Raw genomic sequence first — 21,177 nt, forward strand, 5'->3', positions numbered from 1 at the left:
TCAGGTCGGGTTTATTGCCACGATTAATTTGATTCCTTACATGACCCAGTTAGGTAGCCCATTCCGGAGTTCACTGGGTTGGGATGCCAACCAGTAACCCTGTGTTAGCCAATGAGGCTACTAACTTTATCTGCAGAAAAACAACAATTTGGAAGTGCTGCTGTTAAGACATATTGAACAAAAATACAGCTCTCTGCTTTAGGGCTTTATAAGCCTTCCTTAGAGGAAACATACATGTTGTTGAGAAATAGGGTGACTCTGCCATTGGTGTGAATGGCAAAGTCAAACTGGCAGTGTAAACACTGTCTTTCCAATTTGCTGTGGCCGGCTGGGGACCATTTTGTACTTTGTCACACATAGAGTAGCACAAACAGTGCTGCAGCCCTGAGTGGACACTCTGCCTTATGTGCCCCCGGTATCCTGGGTACCATATAATAAGGAATTATAAGTAAGTCATTCCTTGCCAACTGGTTGTATCCAAATTGACATGCAATTTGTAAAAGGTCAGAATACTGGTACTGAGGTATGGTTAGAAAGCCTCAGTGCACCCTCAGCAGAAAAAACAGTAGCATCAGTCTAAAAATGTGGAGGTGAACATGCAAAATGAGGCATTTCCTTACACTTATCAACAAAAGTTTATACAAGGAGCATGCAGTACTCTTGCCTTGTCAGTTGGAAACCTTTACAGAATAGGCACCCAGGCTGCTCATCTTAGTACACCCAAAACCATCTTGGTCAAAGTAGTTAAAAAGTAGGACAGACAGTACTTCCATCCTCTTGGGCAGATAAGAGTGCACTCAGGGTAGGCAGCCACGCTGCTGTGGAAAACTGTTCTGCAGGAGTTAAAGCCACCATTCTTGCTCCACCAAACCTGTGAACAAAATGACTGGAAAGGCTGGCATGGCCACCAAGATGGCAGGCATATTTGTTGTAGTATGGAGCTCCAGATCTGCCGAAAAATATGAATGACAAAGGTTGAGCGGTTGAGAAATAAACATTAAACTTTGGTCTTACTAGATTGGAATCTGTGGTGAGAGAAGTATGATAGTTTGCAGACCCAGGTTCAGTTGTCATATAAGAGTCGAGGCGGGCCAGAGCAAGGGAATCACCTGAAGCACATGCTCCCGGAGGAAAAATCTAGGTGTAGGATCTGCCGTGTATACCTGGACATTGAGTGCTGCAAAGGGGATGTGGTATTGGAAGATGGCATCAAGTAGCCGGACCACATTAGACTAGCAGACAGACCAGAGGAAGTTTCCAGAGTAGAATCCCAGTCTGCACAGCAGGCTTTTAGCAGGACACAGACAGATAAAAAGTCAGAACAGGCTCAATCTGCACAAGAAACTAACAGATTTATGACAGTCTCAGAGAGACCATTACTAGAATAAACAAGATATTGACCAGGTGGGCCAAAAGATTCAAGCCCTGGAAGGGGGGAAAAAAAGGGAATGACTGAAGAATATCAAACAGGACACACAAGGGAAAGGATCAAATATGGCAGACAGTGTCTAGACATTCTGCATGAAATGCAAAGATTTAGAAAACCGTGTTAGATGTGCAACAACAGGATTAGCAATGTCACTGAGGAGTTTGAAGGTCCGTCCTCCATGGAATACCTGAAATTGTTGTTTGCTTAAGTCTTCAACCTTAAAAAAGGCGAATAGATCCACATTTAAAGGGTTCACTTCAAAGATCCATAAAGGAGGAACAATTCTAAATTCCAGAGAGACCATGAAACCAAGCTGGTATCCTCCCCAAAAAAGCAAGCATTTGCAATGCTTTAGGTCTTGCATACTTCGAGTTAATGATCATCTTTTGACAACAGCGACCACAAGCAAAAAACAAAAGAAAACACAAGTGGAAACTGAGAAGAGACGTCTTAAAAAGAAAGTTAGTTTTAAAAACATAAAACTTTGCAATATTTTTTGTCCTGCTGGGCACGTTTTCGTTAGTCACAAGCCTTCTGCTTGAGGGCAGTAGAAGTTACAAGTAATAAAATAGTACCTCAATCACATCGGGAGCAGTGGATGGGCACTAATTATGTTGAAATTAATTAGTGCTTGATCCCTACTCCACGCCGAGGAGCTGAAATGATGCCAGGCTTGACAAATTGGAGGCTGCAAACAAGAGTGCCACGCAAACCAACAAATGGTGAGCAACATGCATTCTCCAAGCCCAGTGTTTCGCATGCACTCTCAGGCTCAACCCTAAAAAGGACACATCCACGCAAAGGTACACTCACAGCTCACATTGTCATTTAATGGAGAACACAATATTCTACTCCAAGACTTAGTCCAAATAACCCTGGCCAAGGAGAAAATATTTAGACGGTTGTAGAGGAACAGAATGAAAGGAGGTTAAGTTTCAATAGGCATTTCACTGCAGGGCACAGTTTCTGACTGAGATAACCCACCATCACATTACAAAAGTGAAAATGGGGCCTGAAAGGGTTGGACCTCCCCAAAATTCAAGACACTCCAGCATATTTGGCACTACTGATTGAGTCATACCAGATCTGAATCCTTACAATAGAAAAAAACTTTAAAATTCCATCAAAAGCAACAAGAGAGCCCTGATGAACCGGACAATAACTGAGGAGAGTGGCAACACCGACCACCAAATAGCAATTCACAAGGCTTCACCAGCTTGGAACACAGCCACGAAACCAAGACATTTTTCTGGACCCACAAAAAGAAGGGCAGTGAACCAGACACTCAGGATCTCTGAAACTATACCACCAAGCAATACTACTTAAATTATAACAGCAGAGGTAAAAGGCATCACACCAAACACAGGGCCAAGCAGTATCCATGAGGATGTGAGAGTCTATGTGTTGTTTGTTAACTTGATTACATTCCAGATTAGTACCCTGTTTGTTTACATCTACTGAGGGAACCTTGGGGAGAGGAGATCTGAGCCCCAGACAAAGGAAAAACACTGCATGTCTTCACAAGAGCAACATCAACAACCAATGGCACTACTTCGGTGATTTATGGGTCTTAAAACTGAGATCTTTTAGGCCCTGAACCCTCTGAAACATGTGAGGTTTTATGCCAAACAGAGGCTACGAGGCATATATAGTTTTCTTACAGGAGACCCTCTTACGTAAAGGGTGGGTGATCTCATTTCAGACACTACAACTATACAGTTTCCGCATCATCAAAACAGTGGGATTACAATCCTAATTAGAAACACTGTGGAAACAATACAACTGGAAACCTTACATTTCAGGAAGCTATGCCTATATGAAATGCAGGATAGAATCAGAATGTATCACTATTGCATCAATCTATGTACCAAATCTAGAACAGGATGGATTTATTCAAACCACGATAAGGAAATGAAGGGCTTTGCTGAATGGGCGACTACTCTGAGCTGAGATTTCAGTAGGGGTGTAAATGTGGCTCTGGATAAATCCGAACACAGATAGGTTTCCCAGGGAATCATGTCACCAGACACCACAGAAACGCTGCAAGACATGGGATTAATTGATACATGGCATCTAACAAATCCGGTTGAAAAGGACTGCATCTTTTATTCTTACATACATCACACATAGCAAAGAATCAACATGATTTGCCCGTTGCAGAATCTCACCACCATGTTTGAATCGTCAACATTGGCCGCTAGAAGCTAAGCTGAAAGACTGGATAGAGCTCCCAGGGACAGATAATGAAGCCTTGCTGGCCTCAACTGCAGGATGTTGTGCACCAGGCAGACGTAACCCAAACAATAAGAATATCGAGAGGAGCCTGAGGTGTCTCAGGAAACACACAAAGGACCTCAGTAAAGGGTTTACCTATTTCCCTTGTAAGCCTGGAAAACTTGGATACCTGACCCAACTTAAACTTGACTGGAAGCAGAAATGTAGGATGCAGAGGATCGCCACAAAAAAAGGAGGTTGAGAACCAACATTAGGAAAATAAGAACAAAGGCCAACTGAACATATTACTAATCTGTAAATAAATGTGAGAGAATTCTGCTATACAGATAGGGAGAGCCTTTAAGGCCAAGACACAAAGAACACATTTTACGAATAAAATACTAGGTGAGCTGGGCCTACTTTGAAACTGTTGTGTTGGCATTTGGTCTAGAAGAAGACTGGCTCGAAATGGAGACAGTGCATTACATGCAACCTCGAGTGAGAATAATGGTGACCTAAATTGTTTCTCCTAATTTTAATACACAGAGAGGGACACAACAGAGCCATGTCACCATTCCTGTTGCCATTAAGCCCTTGGCAGTGGCAATACGACAAAAAAGAGAGATATTACAGCTCTACATAGGAGGAGAGGTGGACATAAATATAATTGTATTTGAGGGCAATGTCCTGATGTTTCTACAGACCGTGGGTAGCCACTCCCCCTCTACTGGGTTTGGAATTTAGGGAAGTGTCTGGCTTTAAAATGAATCACTGAGTCCGAATTTCTCACAATAAATTCAGCAGTGCCACTATGGAGTCAAATTAAAGACAAGTAAAAAGAGCCTTCACAATAAACCAACTCTGAAATATTTGGGTATGCAAACTACTGTGCAAGTAACAGACTTTTATAATGCCAATACTTCTCATCTATTGACTGGCATTAAGGTGAATCTTTACTATTGGTGTAAGTTATGCATCTCCTAGTTCAGACGTATAGAGGTTTATAAAAATGTCTGTAATTCACAGGCTAATGTAATGTACACATTCAGTGTTCTACCACACAGATTGGTGTAAATGGGTTGAAATGTATCAAAATCACTGTGAAAAGCCCAATCAAAATGTACATGGCAAAAGGACATCAGAGGTTCTCCAGTCAAATTTATTAAAGCATCTAAAGATAGGGGAGGTCTGGAATTTTCAGACATCATCACCTTACTACACAGCTTTCCAACTCAGAGTTTTAGGGGGATAGTTAATGAGGGAAACATCCAAAATTGGACCCATATGGATAGAACATTGGCAGGACATCGTAATGGGATATAATAGGCTTCTCAAGGGGGAGAGGCTGTAGCATTTATACTGTGGTAGCATAACGAAAAGTCTTCAGGATAGATCATCAAAATCCGAACCCTAACCATATTCCCCTCTCCATGAAGGCTATTCATCATTAGGATGTCACTCTGGCACACAGAGATATGGAGTTTAAAAAAAAATGGAGAGCAGGGGATTGTAAGACCCTCTGGAGACTTACGCAACAAGGGTCAAGTCTGAACCTTTGAGGACTATAAGATGTCATACCAGGGGCCAGAGATCTATAGAATTAGGCAAGGAGCCACCCACTATCTGACACCATTTGAGAAATATGTTACCACAGTAAAAGGAAAAGAACGAAGCGAGTGGTTTCTAGCTTATACAACCTCAACGCACAACAACATACAAACTTGAACAACATGAACTGGAATGGGGTCACCTGACTAACCACCAGTAGGCCTAATCAGTTAGCTTTATTGACGTGATAGTAATTTGTGAGCCCCACGTGGTCTGTGCTTACAACCGAAACAACATTTCTCACCTGCCTGTGCAGCTGTTACGTTTATATAAGAGCTTTATATAAGAACTGTAAATAATCTTGAAATGTATGTAACAATGGTCTGAAGGAGAACTATGCCATAACTAGGCTTGTAATAATAAAGGCTTAACAACTGAATATTTTTATGGTAAAAAAAATAAATAAAGATGATATAAAAATTTACCCTTGGCATGGAAGTCTGAATAAAACAATGGGAGCTCATGCGGATAGACATTCCTTCTCACAATAAGTCAGTCTTCTCACAACAGGGAGTCATAACAATGATGCTCTGCCATATTACACCTACTAGGTTGAAAAGGATGTACCCAACCCACTCAGGAATGTGTTGGGAACTGTTGGGAGTGGGGGGGCAGGAGGATGTGATTCACGTATGTTTTTTCCATCCCACTAAACCCAAGTATTGTGATCTTGCACCTTACCCCAATGATGGGAGCAGCTTCAAAACCTTGAACTGAATCAATGTAATTACACTAAACTGATAAACTGCTTATTGCGAGGAATTGGAGGAAGGTATCTGGACATAACTCTGACGTGGTAATATATGGTTTAAGACACTTGGCAAACACTCTTTAAAATAAATAAACAAAAACACGTTCTTGCCTTTTTAACAACATTACGTACTGCATTATATGAAAGAATAAAGTCTACGCAATGATCATTGAAAAAAATCCTATCACTTTCTAATAAAGAAAGATTGTTCACTAAATAACCAAATCTCAAAACAAGTAAGGAGAGCAAGTGGAACAAAACTTTGCTATCTTACTTTCTTCGGGTTCTAGTGGGTGGGAGATGCGAGTGAAAAATACCTCTGTGCCTTTCTCCCCAAGAGATCAGACGAACGTGTATGCAGAACGTGAAATTCCACCCTTTAAAAGACTCCCTCTGCTTTTCTTCAACTAAATAATAAGCATGTGCATAAAAAGTGTGTACTGACGTAAGGGTCGACACATTGCCCTTTCAAAAGTAAAAGAACACTGCTCTCGCCGACATACACAGAGGGAATCACAGACAAAGCCGATACACTTCTGCACGAATACCTAGGCCCGGTGATACAAGCACCTCCGTCCTGCAGGGCAGGCCCAAGCAAGTACGATGCTTCCGGATAGTGTCAGGCACGCTCTTCTTCCCTGCTTAGTCACCACTGCACCAGCCTAATAAACCTCCATCGACGGGAGAGAACATTCCAAGAGGTAGTCTGACGCCAACAGACAGAGCAACCAGACCAAAACATAGTCCAGCACACAAACACGCATATCAAGGCATAGGCCAGAAGCAACTTGGCAATACATGCACAATAGCAGCTGGCCCACCGTAGAGCAAGCAGGTAGTCAGGAGGGCTGAGCAAAGAATGCTGGGCCCGGATCCTTCGACGAATGTAATTCCCTAAAACAAGGCTCAGATACTCTGAGGGACAATCAAATGTTTACGCGCCCCGATTCACTAGTGCTCGCCATGGATTAATACATTGTCCTTGTTCACCACCCGTGAACAACAGTACACAGACCAGTCTAAACATGTTCATTTTATCTTTTTTAGATCTCATCTTACTTCACGCTGTCCATTGGCAATGCAAGGAGGAAAAACCTGTGTCTGAGGCATCTGGTTTATGAATGGAAGAGGGTCTACCTATTTTGGATAGCAACATACTAGAAGATCTTGGACACAGATCAACAGATTATTGGACTAACAACATATCGGTGAGGTCATGCGATAGGAACGGACATTTCACTAAACAAGGCACTTTCTTTTCCTTCCCCCAATAATAGCAACAAATATGCATGAGGAAAAAGTAGTATCAACTCTCTGCATGTACCTGGAATCCTGACTCGGCCATACTGCAAGACACAACAAACAAGTCGCATGTAAACCAGAACTGATTGCCAGTAGGAAACTGTATTGAAACAAGATAACGTCATTTGAAATGCATCAGGCCACCTGATCCCAGGTTCAAGTATCTGCCTATATTGCAGGATTCTTAAGTCAAGAATACTGGTATCCTAGCTATAATAAGCACAGTGGTATAGCAGACAAAACTATCATTTAATTAGTTTTACTGTGGCTACGGTACTTATTTTATTGTTACTTTTATCTAGCTGTCATTAGAATGATAAATTACAAGCAGAAAAAAATAATTACGCACAGCAGACTGTATACAAATGTGCACGTAATATAGCCCATGTGCAATAAAGAAGCCAGGAAGAACCAATAGGTGGGGAGTCTCGCACACTACCAGAAGTCATGGACATGCTAGAAGCAATCATGTGCAGTGCAATGGGTCTCGCGTTTACTCAAGTTAGAGCTATTAGCATTGTAAATTCCTAACTGGACTCTTCTTGCCACATAAATTGAAAAGTAAAACAGTTGACCTAAGTGAGTCGATTCAAAGCACCACGAGCACGGAGAGAAACAAAAAGAAAAAAAAGTTCTCTCACAGTCAAACGTATCCATGAAACACGGCAGATGGCCTAGGCGGTAACAAAGCTTCCCCAAGGAGGGGCAAACGTAATTCAGTTACCAATGATACATTTTTTTTTTTTTAAAGGCAAGCCAATGAACCCCTTGATAGTGATGGCCGTGCAGTGGGTGTGGGTGTGGGTAAGAGCCCACAGATAGATTACAACAGGCCAGAGGGCTTGCACGCTTAACTTAAAAAGTAGGAATGAAGTCAGATTGTTTACTATGGAACAAAATGGGCAGAGATTTACAACTGCAACCAGACCACATATAACATACACAATGGGTCCTGCGAGTCTAAAGCTACAAACTACAGAAAAAATCTAGTAGATCATGGGAAATGAATAGCTGTTCATTACACACTAGCATCAAGAAACCAGCAAGCTGCTGAATGTCAGCCACAACAGGTCACCAAAAAGACACAGAATTAAAAATTTACAAAATGAAGCCACTGGCATGAAAATAGGAGCTCCAGCACATAGGGCCCTATTACTAGTTTGGCGGTCACAAGACCGCCAGACTCTCAGTGGCAGTCGGGCCGCCGCAGCTGTGGCGGTCTGACTGCTGCATTATGACCCTGGCAGTCAGACTGCCAAAATACTGCTGTCTCCACCAGGATCGATGATCCCAACGGGATGACGGCAGTCATAGCTGTAAATAGCCACGGCGGAGCTGAAGTCAGCGCTGCCGTGCTTATTACAACCATATTCTCCGCCAGCCTTTTCATGGTGGTTCAACCACCATGAAAGTGCTGGCGAGAACAAGAGCAGGGGGCCACAGTGCAGGAGTCTCCCCATACCCAGCACCATCGGAAAGCACATTGTCTGCTTTGCAGACAGTGTGCATTCAATGGTGTTAGGGAGGTCGCCTGTGCGACGGCATTGAACTCTGCTCAAATGCCGCCGCATGTTTTCCACTGGGCTGGGTTTCTGCCGGTCAGCACAGTGGAAAACTTGTTATGAATCCGGTGGGGAAACCGCCATCACTGTGGCAGTCTCCTCATCGGGAGTTTGGCGGTCGGGTTTTTTTGACCGCCAAACCCGTAATCAACCCCATAGTGTGTTGAGGAAGGAATATAGTCAACTTCAGGCAGTATGAGACATATAAAATACAACGTTTACAACAAAAAAATACAGTCAATTTATAAACAATTCTGAAAAAGCGTTGGGCACAACAGAAAATTAGAAACCGCTGACATATGCCTACTGCAGAAGGCACCTAATAAAACCATAGTAAAAAGCTGCAGGTTACAAGCGCGCAGTGTAAAAATCGAATACAAGGTTGCCAATGAAAAACAGAGGACTTGTACAGATGTCCAAAACAAAATGCTCTGCCTGTCAACTTGAATGGAATTATTCAATAAACATTCTTAACAATAACAAAACAAAAGTACACTATAAAAAAAATGGACATTGGTCATTCAAGCACTACTGTGTGCCCATGCAACAAGAACTAAACAACAGCCTTTTTTAAACTCCTTAATATGTGAATACAAGATAACTAAAAAAAAAAAATTAGGATGCTAGATATCCAGAACAGATGCATGAAAAGAAAGTGATCTGTGGGTGCCCAAGTGGCCTTTGAGCGCAGTGGGCAACTACTGACTATGTAGCACCTCTAGCCTGTAACTGTAACTTACACTGGAAGTCTAATGTATAGTGTAACCTGATGATGGAAGTAGTGCTGGCCCCACGTACTGGATCCAAAATAAACATGGACTGTGTTATAGGAGCCAGCGGAGAAAGCATTCATGAGTGACTGATACAGGCTGGCTGTTTTCTGCAGAGACTGCATAAAGCAGGTGCGACCTGCAAGCATGTACTAAATATGTCAAAGGATAGAACGGTGACTACGACACCTACAGATCAGTGACAAAGAAAGTCATTTTGATTTGTAGTGTTCCTACTCTGCTTCTTTGAGACCACAAGAAACAAAGGGCCTGATTACTTGTTTGGCGGTCCTAGGACCGCCAAACTCGCGATGGCAGTCAGACCGCTGCAGTCAGACCACCGCACACCTGGCAGCCAGACCTCCAGAATATGATCCTGGTGGTCGGACCGTCAGTAGACCGCCGTTATCTCCAGGATCATGGATCACAACGGATTGGCATTGGTTGAAGTTGCGGTCAGCCACGGTGATGCCAATGGCAGCACCACCATGCTGATCACGACTTTACTTTCCACCAGCCTTTTCATGGTGGGGTCCCGCCATGAAAAGGCTGGCAGAAAACTAGTACTCCTGGACTGCCCATGACCATATCCTAGGTAGGGCAGGCGTTCCTGCCAGCACCCTCCGAATTCGCACTCTTTGCTTTGCAAGGGTGCTGATGTGTGACAGCACTGGCCTCGGCTTCCTAAGGGAGCCAAGACCAATGCTGCTGCACGATTTCTGCCAGACTGACCAGCAGAAACGTCATAAAACAATATTTTCACCAGTCAGCTCAGTGAAACATTGTAATACAACAGAGGGTGAGGCCGACGGCTTGACGGTGGCCTCATCCCCAAGGCTTTAGTGGTCCGGCCGTCGGACTGCCAATGTCATAATCAGGTCCAAAGATTTTAAACCTCTCAAACTACTCTAAAACAGTGTTTGGACAAAATGTTGGATAAAAAAAAAATCATACTGCAGAAATATCCTGTCAATAATATTGGGACTTCACATATATCAAATATCGTTTTTAGGTTGAGCCTAGGCAACCTGCATGCGCTATCTGAAAGACCTGTTGTACTGAACAAAGGACTTTGCTCCTGCCTGCTGTTTACCATTGGTTTAGTCCAGTATCGCTCTTCTTTACTGCCTCCTACGTGGTTCATGTTCGATACATCATTTCAGTTTTTTTTTTTTTTTTGCAGAGTAGCACCGCTCAAGTACAGTTTCCTTCCACTTGTATTCATCTGGTGCTGGGAGTAACTTTTTTTTTGTTTGTTTTAATTTTTGCAGCGCGGCACGCTGCGCTTTATCTTTAAGTATGGGGTTGTGCACACCACCACACCCCGCCCGTTGTTTTATGTTATTGGTATGTTCAGACTGATTTAGTTATTTTTTTTTTTTTTTTAAAAGATCGATTTTTAGTGTTTTGCTCAAGGTGCTTTTTTTTTTTCTTTCAGTCAGCATATCACTCGTTTTTCCTCTCTCATAACCTGAATGCAAAGCGTAAAACTTTTCACAAAATAAGCGCTGCACTTCATTTTTCAGCACAGCACCTGGAAGTCCTTGGGCGATGTGTGGAATTCAAGATTGCCGGATGCAGTACCTAATGTGGGCAAAAGAGGTCACAAGGAACACCTAGGGGACTGCCTGTGGCACTGCACTCTTTCCCGCCTTCGTGCACATTAGAACGGTAAATGTTGCAGGTGTTCTTTTCACCCAGCATATTATAAGTATAAAAGCATTAATGTAACCAGGTTCTTCCTGATTACATTTCACATGCTTTACTTCATCTTGTTGCCTTTGTAACTGGGGAACAAGGTTGGAGTATCGGCATCAGTTCACCGTCCCGTGATTCTGGGCAATTCACTTAATCTCTCTGTGCCCCCCAAAAAATGAATCTCACTTGTGTAATATAATTGGTGCTCTTGTAAAGTGCTTTGATGCCTGCTGTTCAAGTTCACATTACATAAAACCGCAGTGATTTTTGGAGAAGATTTTAAGCCATAAGTTGTCCAGCACCAAGAATTCACGTAGATGCCAAGCTTGAAGATGCTTTAAAATGTATACCCTGTCATCCTTTGTGGCATGGAAAGGTGCTTTCACTCTCGCATGGTGCAGTGTCTGCTGGATTTCACCAGGAATTGTTACACGCAGGCAAAAACAGACCCACATTCTCTCTGTTTAGAGAGACTTCAAAAATGTTGGTCATTTCACAAAGTAATGTGGTTTACCCCACTGACTACACCTAAAAATCCACATTCCTCTCTTTCTGCTGCCCCTTAAGCCTCTCTCGTGCGCCCTGCTTACCATATAATAGTATTTTTCACCTACTGAAAGCGTGGGATGAAAAAGTGTGTTTCCACATATTGGCGCTTGTCACATTGATTAAAAGACACCCCTCCTGTTTCAACTTCATAACAGCAGCGAGTTGTCAGCCATCATGACTATTTTGCCCATGTAAGGCCCAGAGTCTATCGTAAACTCTTTAGCAAATACTTTTCAAGAGAAGAACAATCTTCATAAGATACACTCACCCAGCTATTGACAACTGCAGCCTAATCCACTTACTTGTGCAACCACATTTATCATACTTTTGCCTAAGTTCTCCTCTAGGGCATCTTAAGGATTTTGGGGGGCCTGGGCCAAACGTATTTTGGGGGCCCCTGTTTGTAAAAGATTTGTATTTATGATCTGTTTCCAGCTCTTTCTTACCCTTTTTGGCCAGGTCACTGACAATGCACAGGCACACCCGTCCAAATTCCTTATGTGTTTACACCTAATATTCAGGGATAGTGATGTGTATTTTCAATACTTGTAACACAGCATCAGCTCACAAATATTATTGCAAATAACCTCCATGAAACCCTTCCATTTCTCACATGTAAGGTCCTGTTTTGGTCATAAAGAACCTTTTTTCATGGATGTTGCATGAAACAAACACAACATTTCTCTGAAAATATCTGTAACTGTCCCACACATATCACTCACATTAAAAATAAATTAAAAGAAAACAGGACTAAAAACAATCTAAGAAATGTTCAAGGTCATCAGGGCAAGACTCTCTGCAGTAAATGCAAGTGCTTTAGTTATATGCAGGGCCAATGGAATTATGGGGCTGAGAGGACCAAATTATGCAGGAGAGTTGACAAAGTTATGTGGCAAAAAAAGTCCAGTTATTCATTTATAATGACAATAGCTCTATATCGAGCAAATGTGAGACCTACTGCATTGCAATTGCTTGTTATTGTTGTCACTAATATCAATGTTAAAAATATCGATGTAGTAAGTATTGAACAGAATATTGTTTATTATTATAAAATAGTATGTAATGTTTTACTTTTTTAATTTTGGTTTATAATCTTTTTATTTTAGAAGTTTTTTGAATTTATTGAATTGTTGAAATTTTAATGTAGTTCTATTAATTAAATAATTTCTTTTTAGTAGCAGGATGTTGGGTTAACAGGATAAGGGTGGGGACATTTTTGAAAATGTATATAAATTTTTAGGATTTGTTTTAAAAATGCACATTTTAAAAATTATTTTATCGTATTTTCAAATTATATTTAAAATTATGTTAAATAAGATATAAGTTCATATTTTTAATAAAAATATAAATGACAAATTTGAAACTGTAAACCAAATAATATTTCATAAAGTATTATATTTGGAATAATAGACAGTTTGGTTAAAAATATGCTACTTTTTAATAAATTCTTATAAAATTGTATACATTATTTAAATTTAGGAAAACAATTAGACATGTTTTTGCAAATATTAAAAACATTTATGTAAAAATGTACTACATTCTTTATACGATTTATTTAGTAATTTGCTAATTTGTAATTGCATTTTTTTTTTAAGTTTATGAAATTTAGATGTTATTTACAAAACTGAAGAAAATATTTAATAAAATTAAAATACAATTTTTTAAATTGAAAGTTGTATATAAATCTTAGTAGTTGAAAATAATGGTTTATGATATTAATATTTTTCACATTTAAACATTTACTAAAGTTTGGTAATGTGCACTATTAATAGTGTATTGTGTATTTATTTAAAGATTAAGTATAATATAAGTTGTATTTAGAATTGTATACAAAATACATTTTAGTTTTTATTATTTTTTAGCTTACTTAAGTTGGTTTAGATTGGAGTAAATGTCACCCCTTCGTTGTCCAACACCTTTCTTAAGTTGGTGTAGAATGGAATGGGAATTGTAAACGTCACCCCTTTAGTGCCCAACACCTTGTGTGATTTGGTTTAGATTGCAGTTGGAATAGTAAATGTCGACCCTTTAGTGTCCAACATCTTCCCGAATATGGCTAGGCTAGAGTGGGAATAGTAAATGTCACCCTTTTAATGTCCAACACCTTCCTTAAATTGGTTTACATTGGTGTGGGAATAGTAAATGTCATCCCTTTAGTGTGTAACACCTTGCCTAAGTTTGCTTAGGTTGGAGTAGGAATAGTAAATGGGAATTTAGTGTATAAAGCATCTAGTATAATAAAAAGATGTCACATATTTTGTATTTTAAGTTTGTATTTATTGTACAGTTTAACATTTTGCAAAATATATTTTTGAGAAACAAATAGTAATTATAAAGTCAAGTAAATGAAATAATAACTTTTTATTTGAAACATACAAACAATATTTTAAGCATGATTGTATAATGTATATTTTCACATGTACTTTTACATTGATTACAATTTTCACGTTTCAAAATTAATACATTTTGTAAACATTTAACATTTGATCAGTATATATTTAATAAGTGGATATATTTTATACTTTAGAAATTTTGGCCACATTTGTAATATTTGTTTTCCTTTTTATTTATTTTTACATTTATTAAACATTTCTAATATATTTCCCCTTGATTTCTATGGGGGGATAGAGTTATTTTTTTGTTTCAATTCGCAGCCATTTTTAAAAAAAATGCTACTTTGTATTCTGCAGTCTATTGGTGTTGTTTTCGGTCCTTTTTTATAAGAACCGAGTTGCGGTTATGTGCTGCTTTTTGTCAGAACAGGCAATTCCTTTTTTAAGGATTTTTCTTTTTTTTTTAGGGTGGGGGAGGATCTAGGATGGCTATTTCAAAGTTGTGTATAGTGTTGTTTGGGAGTTAAAAGTATATATTTAGAAGTGTTTATTAGTGTGTTGCACTTTTTTGCTGTATGTCATTTTTTCTAATGTATTACTAATGTTTGATTAGGTTCTATTAGGATAAGTAAAATTACTTATGTTTTGAGGATTAAGTGTAATGTATGTGTGTATTTGGGAATATAATGTATTGTACGGATGGGTGTTTATAATTTTTTTTTACAAGTTTTTATCGCCAAACAAATTCGAAATTGGAGTTTACATTTTTTTTTAAGGAAATGAATTTTGGTTCACAATAAACCAATTGTTTTTACTTTGATTTCTTTTTTCAGGTTTACTTGAGGTTTTTTATTTTTTTCGGGTTTTTAATGGAACCTACACACTTTAGATTATTTTGAGGGATTTATTGTTTATATTTTTGCATTTTTTGGGGGCCTTTTTAGAATAATTTTCTTCTTTTTTATTGAATTATTACTAATTATTACTTGGAGGTGGAGAAAGATATACTTCTATAAAATGGTAAGTTTATAATCTTTTTTGTTGTAGGTAGGAAATGTTATATATTTTTATGTTGTGTTTATTTCACTATTATGTAGAGTCGTTTGAATAAAGTGATGTATTTATTTAATGTGACAGTTTGAATTTGTTTTTAAGTTGGATATATGCTTAGCATTTTTTTAAATTGTTATGAATATTTTATCATATCCGTTTATTTTTGATTGAATATGATTATTTCACTGATGTAATAAAATATTCATATAATTATTGTAAAATATCGGGCTTATTGTTTGAGAGTATGTTGTAGTTTGTGAGGTTTTTGGTAGGTTTGTATGTGTTTTAAAGGAAGGATTTGGCTATTACGTCTATGTCTAGTACTTGGTTATTTTTGTTTTTGTATTTTTAGGGGCAATTTGAGTAAAAGATTGTTCTATTCTTAGTTCTTGGTAGCTTTGCTCATTTTGTATTACTTTGATAATTTTGTATAGTGTAGGTAGAATTCTGCCTACTATGGATTAAAAAGCATTGTGCCATCCTTCCATTGCACTGTTTGTATTGGCTCCTGGCCTGGGTGTGGTCAAAGACATTCCACCATGGTATTTGGAATTTAGCATGGAGTCTGTGTTCTGATCGATGCAGCCTTCCCACCCATGTGTCTTCAAAATAATCCATTAGGGGACCAAGTTTGTCTTCATTTTGTTGGTAGAAAGGGCTTTCTATTAGTAAGTTATAATGGTTGTCTATCTCTGTGACAGGGACGTAAGCTAGTACAATCTTTTTTTCTTAATTTCACAAATTGGCATTTGGTGGAATAATCTACGCTTAGTGTAGATGTTGGTAGGTGTTGCCATATACTCTGATCAAAGTGGTAGTAACAATCGTGTATGGCTGTGTGGGGTATATTTTTTAAATAGTTTGAACCTTAGCTTGACCAAAGTCTACGATTATCTTTCGGGGTAGTAGTTATTTGTTTGTTTGTAGTTTGACATAATTTAGGAGTTCAGTGTAGGTGTAGTATTGTTTATTTGGGAGTAACACACAGACGGAAGGGATGTTAGTGTGTTGATATTCACCATGTATGGCGTATATTTGAATGAATGCTTTAGGACACATTTTAAAGGTTCCATCCATCATCCACATTTGGCACTGGGTAAGTTTCATTAATCTGTTTGCAGAAGAAAAGATGAGGATTTGTTTTTTTTCCCGTTATTTACATTGCCTAGTAAAAGTAAGGGTTCCTGATTGTGTGTAACTCTCAAATTGTCTGGTATTTGCATGTCTTTGTATCTTCTAAGAACAGGTGGGGTATTGAAGGTGGCTCTTTTAGTGCTTGCAATCAGGCATTTTGAAGTGGGGATCGATGGTAGCTGGCCTGTTATGTGTTCAGGAAATTTGAGTAGTATGTCTAAGAATTTTGCTTCTGGGTTTCTGAGAACTAGTGCTTACCTATCTTAGATCTTGTAAAATTTCTCTAACTTCAATGTCTTCACATTTGGGGGGTTGGTTATGCTCTTTCACATAAATTACATCTTCTTTTGTAGTTGCCATTCCATAACATGCATTAGAGTACTATTTAGTACATTTCCAGTTCATAGTTTGCCGATTCACTTTCTTGGCTGTAGGTGTAGCCCATGTGACTTAATAATTGCTTTCCTTTTCCTGAAGTGATACATTTGGCACCATCTGTCATTGTATCTTTAAGTAGTTTAATAGTATAAAATATGTTATTGTTTAAATTTCGCATGTTACTTATTTATATTTTTTAAAATGCAGTTACATTAATTTTGTTACTGTATGATTTGTGGAGATGTTTTGCACGATTTGCACCCTGTTAAGTTTGCTTTAACGTGGAGAGGGTGTTTATTTTCTGTTGAGAGAGGAAAAAAATAGAATTAATAAAAATGGTATAGTTATTGCTAGTTTGTTGTATTATCCAAACAGCTAGCAAAAAAGCCTCATTTATTAATTTTCTATACTTACATTTGCATATGCTCTTGCTGCTCTGTTATTGTTGATATTTTCTGGCAGTTTGTTAGTTTGTTGACTTAAGTTTTTTGTTTCTTTTACGTAGTCTATGAAAAACAATAAATGTTACATAGTGTGTTACTATTTGATTGTTATTAACATTTTTAAATTTAGTAACAGTTACTTTATAGTTTAAGTACAAGTTTTACTTACTTGGATATCTAGATGTAGAAATGTATATTTTTAAAGTTGTTTGTTGTGAGACTCCAGCAGAGTTTCCTCCTCTTGCACCATTTTTCATCTCTGGAGTATTTATTTGCTTTAATTGGTGTGCCTTTAAATTGTTTGGTTAGTTGATTGTGTCATTTTATTGGTTAAACTTGTTTATAGTGTTATTTTATTAGCTGGTTTAGTTAGTTTGAAGTTTTTTTTTTTTAATATCAGTTGAGTTCTTGTTTGAAGAACGCCAATTTATGTAGCTCAATTTAGAGTGGTTTTTAATAATTATGGATTTATTTATTTTTTACAATATTTTTTTTTTATAGTTAATGTTTTTGGGTGTATTTCTTGTATGTTAACCAGGTATACTTTTTTGGAGTAAATGTTTAATTTTTTGTTGGTGTGTAATATTTTAATTTATAGATGTTAATGAGTGTAGGGTCTATTTGAGGCAAAATGTTTATGTTAAAATCTGTACTTTGGTGTTTATTTTGTGTATTTATTAGCAATTTTGATTATATTTTGGTAGTTAATATTGTAGTAATCGATTTGTGACATGTTATATGCGTATTTATAGAGGACGATATTTGTGTTTCCAATATTTTTGTTATTTATATTTTTAGAAAGCGGTTTTTACAACGATATTTGTGAGCTTAATATTCGTGTTTTTTTTAGTTATGTATACAGAGGAGATATTTTTGTTCTCAATATTCAATTTCTGATATTTGTGTTTCTCGCTATTTGATGGATTGATATTATAGAAGTGATCCTCTCAAAGGAGGTGACTGCTCAAGTGGAACAATTTTTGAACCGCAAACTTCCTTCCGAATCTGAAACAGATGCAGGTGATGAAGATTTATCTCGTTTGTCTAAAGGGGAAAGTCTTCTGATACACTCAATGATAAAGAGTATGGTAATATCTGAGACAAAACCAAGACAAATGGAAGCAACAGTAGGCAAAAAAAAAAAAAAACACTTCAAAAGAGAATTATTCCTTTGGGTTGCATGGGTCGCAGTAGCACTAGGCATATGTCTGATTATTGTATTGTAACAGAAAGACAAAACAATCCTTAATAAAAGAAACGAAAGGTTAAAAAATAAAGAACACCATTCTCATAAGTATGACCTTATGCCGACAGATATTGATCTTGTACATAAAGCTAGTATGAATGGAGCTTGAAATTTAAATGGTTGCCTAGAGACACAATGTGGACAGCAAAATCCATATGTGAAGTAAAAATTGATTTTAAGTTGCAGTTGTCCATTACACTTTGAAATATTGTTATGAATGTTTTGCATCCTTGAAAAGGATACTCTGCATGCAAAATGTGTGCTGGCGTCTAGGGTGCTGGTGGATTGTAAGCAATTGGAAAAGGGTTGTACAATATAGCAAAACCGATGTCACATTAGCGAGATACCAATAAATAGAAACCTTAATTTCAATACCAAGGCAGAAAAACAACCAATCAATTGGAGGCCAAGTAACATTACCAAACAGAGGTAAATAGAGTTATCGAGATGTTTTCAAATACAAATGAAAATAAACAAGAGCCATTCAGAAAAGCAAAAACGCAGACAAAAGCAGATAGCCTTACAGACACACAATCATTAATAGAAAGCCTGCAAAATAACAGAAAAGGTAGACTGCAGATAAGTGTATTTAACTTGCTGGTCACAACAAGAAATCGAGGTACAGTAGGCACTGCATCACTTTCTTCGTAGGCCAGCAAAAAGGACTGAGGCACGTGTGCAATTACTTATCGACTGTTCCATTCTAGGATTTTTCTTTGAATTCTAGGAATTGTAGTCATGTTTATTCCAGTATAAAACATGAATACAAGACCCAGAATTCAAAGGAAAATTCTGGAACTAAGCATCATATCACGCATGGACCTAGGAAACTTGGCAGCTGCGTTACTGTTAACAGGCCAGCCATACCTATGAAACCAAAAGCTAAGCAAACTGAAGCTAGTCTATCACATACAATGCTTGTCAGCCACAAGTACAAACTAACAGATCAGAAAAAGACCTTACATTCATTAAGGGGGCAATTCACTGGTTACAGGAATAATCAAAGTCTAAAGGAAAGCAAAAAAAAAAACACTCAAATAGAGTAAATGGTAAACACCTTCTACTAACAAGCATAAGGCAACATTACGTTTGGTATTTTATGTCCGTTGTAATGTAGCACTAGTGTGCATGTTTATAGGGCTTTGTAGCTCTAAACTTGAAGACAACGTAACAGACAGAACAAGAAATGGTTGTCTAGAAGACGCAAGTAGTAGAAAAGCCACGTTCTCAAGGGCACGTACGGCGTATTGACAATTCTTCAACATGCAAAGATGGGGAAAAGAGACTGGTATCTCACTACACGAAGTGAATTTTTGGCAGTGGATATGTGAAGAATTTCAGTGAATTATTAAATTAAAAAATGTTAAAAGCTACGAGAAGTAATTTGAACACATCTATGAAAAATGGGTGAAGCAACATATTGGATAAGCAAAGGCTTCGGCTGTTATAGAGGAGCAAGCACGGGTAAGTTAAAAATAAATAAATAAATAAATAATTTACAAAAACTGGCCAGGAAAGAGGTCCTGAGGCTAGAGAGAAAATAGCAGTAGGAAGGAGGAATCGGGTGCTTATGTGGGTGCCATTTAGGCAGGAATCATGAGGATGTAACACAGGATGCCTCATACAGAGTGTAATCACACAAAAGGACTCACTTTTTGGTGCCTTTTCGCCATCCACTTGTCCCAGCTGCTCAGCATTTCCAGCCATTTCGACTCTCTATGGCGCAGCACTTCCAATGGGAGCTCAGCCAGCCTAAGGCGAAACAAAAGACAAGGTCAGCACAAACCATCTTTCAAGATAAGGTCTGCCCCAGGGCCGTAGAGGGAAAATTGCTGAGCATCACGTATGGATGGGAAAGAAGCGTCTGAAACGTGCCAGGGCACCGAGCTAGCTATACGTTCCGCAGTTCTGCAAAGCAGTATTAAAGCCTTTGATGAGTCACATCCCGTGAACGGGTATCAGATCTTGAAACCTTGTCTAGCCTGATTTGACTAAAAGGTGGCGGTGAGGAGGATTGAAACCTCATTTCTTCAAAACGAAAAATTATGCATTGTTTTCCCTCCCCTCGACTGCTGTGAAAAAGAAGGCTTCCAATTCGCAGAGGAATGTGAAACTACTACATATCTGTAACTACATACATAGCTAGGCGTGTTATACTGAATCTGGCAACTGCATGTTCCAAAATGAGCTTTTACCAACGTGCATCATTTTAAACGCTTCACGTTAAAAAAAATGGGCTCTATATATCACAGCTTTCATCTTTGCGCATACATCTATAAAATAAGCAGGGGAAAAAAAAAAACACCAGTAAACTTGTGATTTACAATCCCTCCATGGGCTTCTGCCGGGATACGAGTTCGCAAACTCTTCTAGAACATGCAGAATGGAAACACGGGAATGTTTTTAATATTAGGCATGTACCACGTACATGAGTAAATCGGACACAAAATAATAAGTCATATTCTTGATCTGTTAAAATAAAAGTGCAGTATACAATGGGAATTAAGTATACAGATTGCATTCATCACAATGAGACAATTGATGACCATTAAGAACTTGATTTAATCAAGCATAACATTTCAACAAATGAAAAATATTAATCATGTCAACCAAAAATTACATCCTAGAGTACCCCACAGTCCCTAAAAACACATATGTATAATTGTAAGTACAACTCAGACAAATATATATATATATATATATATAT

General features: G+C 38.3%; 1 protein-coding gene across 1 annotated transcript in view; it reads right to left on the reverse strand.

Annotated features, from left to right (window-relative positions):
* The window catches only part of TBC1D10A (TBC1 domain family member 10A), a 249,806-nt gene that overhangs the window by 158,536 nt on the left and 70,093 nt on the right, over positions 1 to 21,177 (reverse strand). Inside the window, exon 2 of the mRNA XM_069214621.1 lies at positions 20,123 to 20,222. Coding sequence (XP_069070722.1) covers positions 20,123 to 20,222 — 100 coding nt within the window. The remainder of the gene's footprint in view (positions 1 to 20,122; positions 20,223 to 21,177) is intronic.

The sequence above is a fragment of the Pleurodeles waltl genome, chromosome 11 (assembly GCF_031143425.1).
Source record: "Pleurodeles waltl isolate 20211129_DDA chromosome 11, aPleWal1.hap1.20221129, whole genome shotgun sequence".
Lineage (NCBI taxonomy): Eukaryota > Metazoa > Chordata > Amphibia > Caudata > Salamandridae > Pleurodeles > Pleurodeles waltl.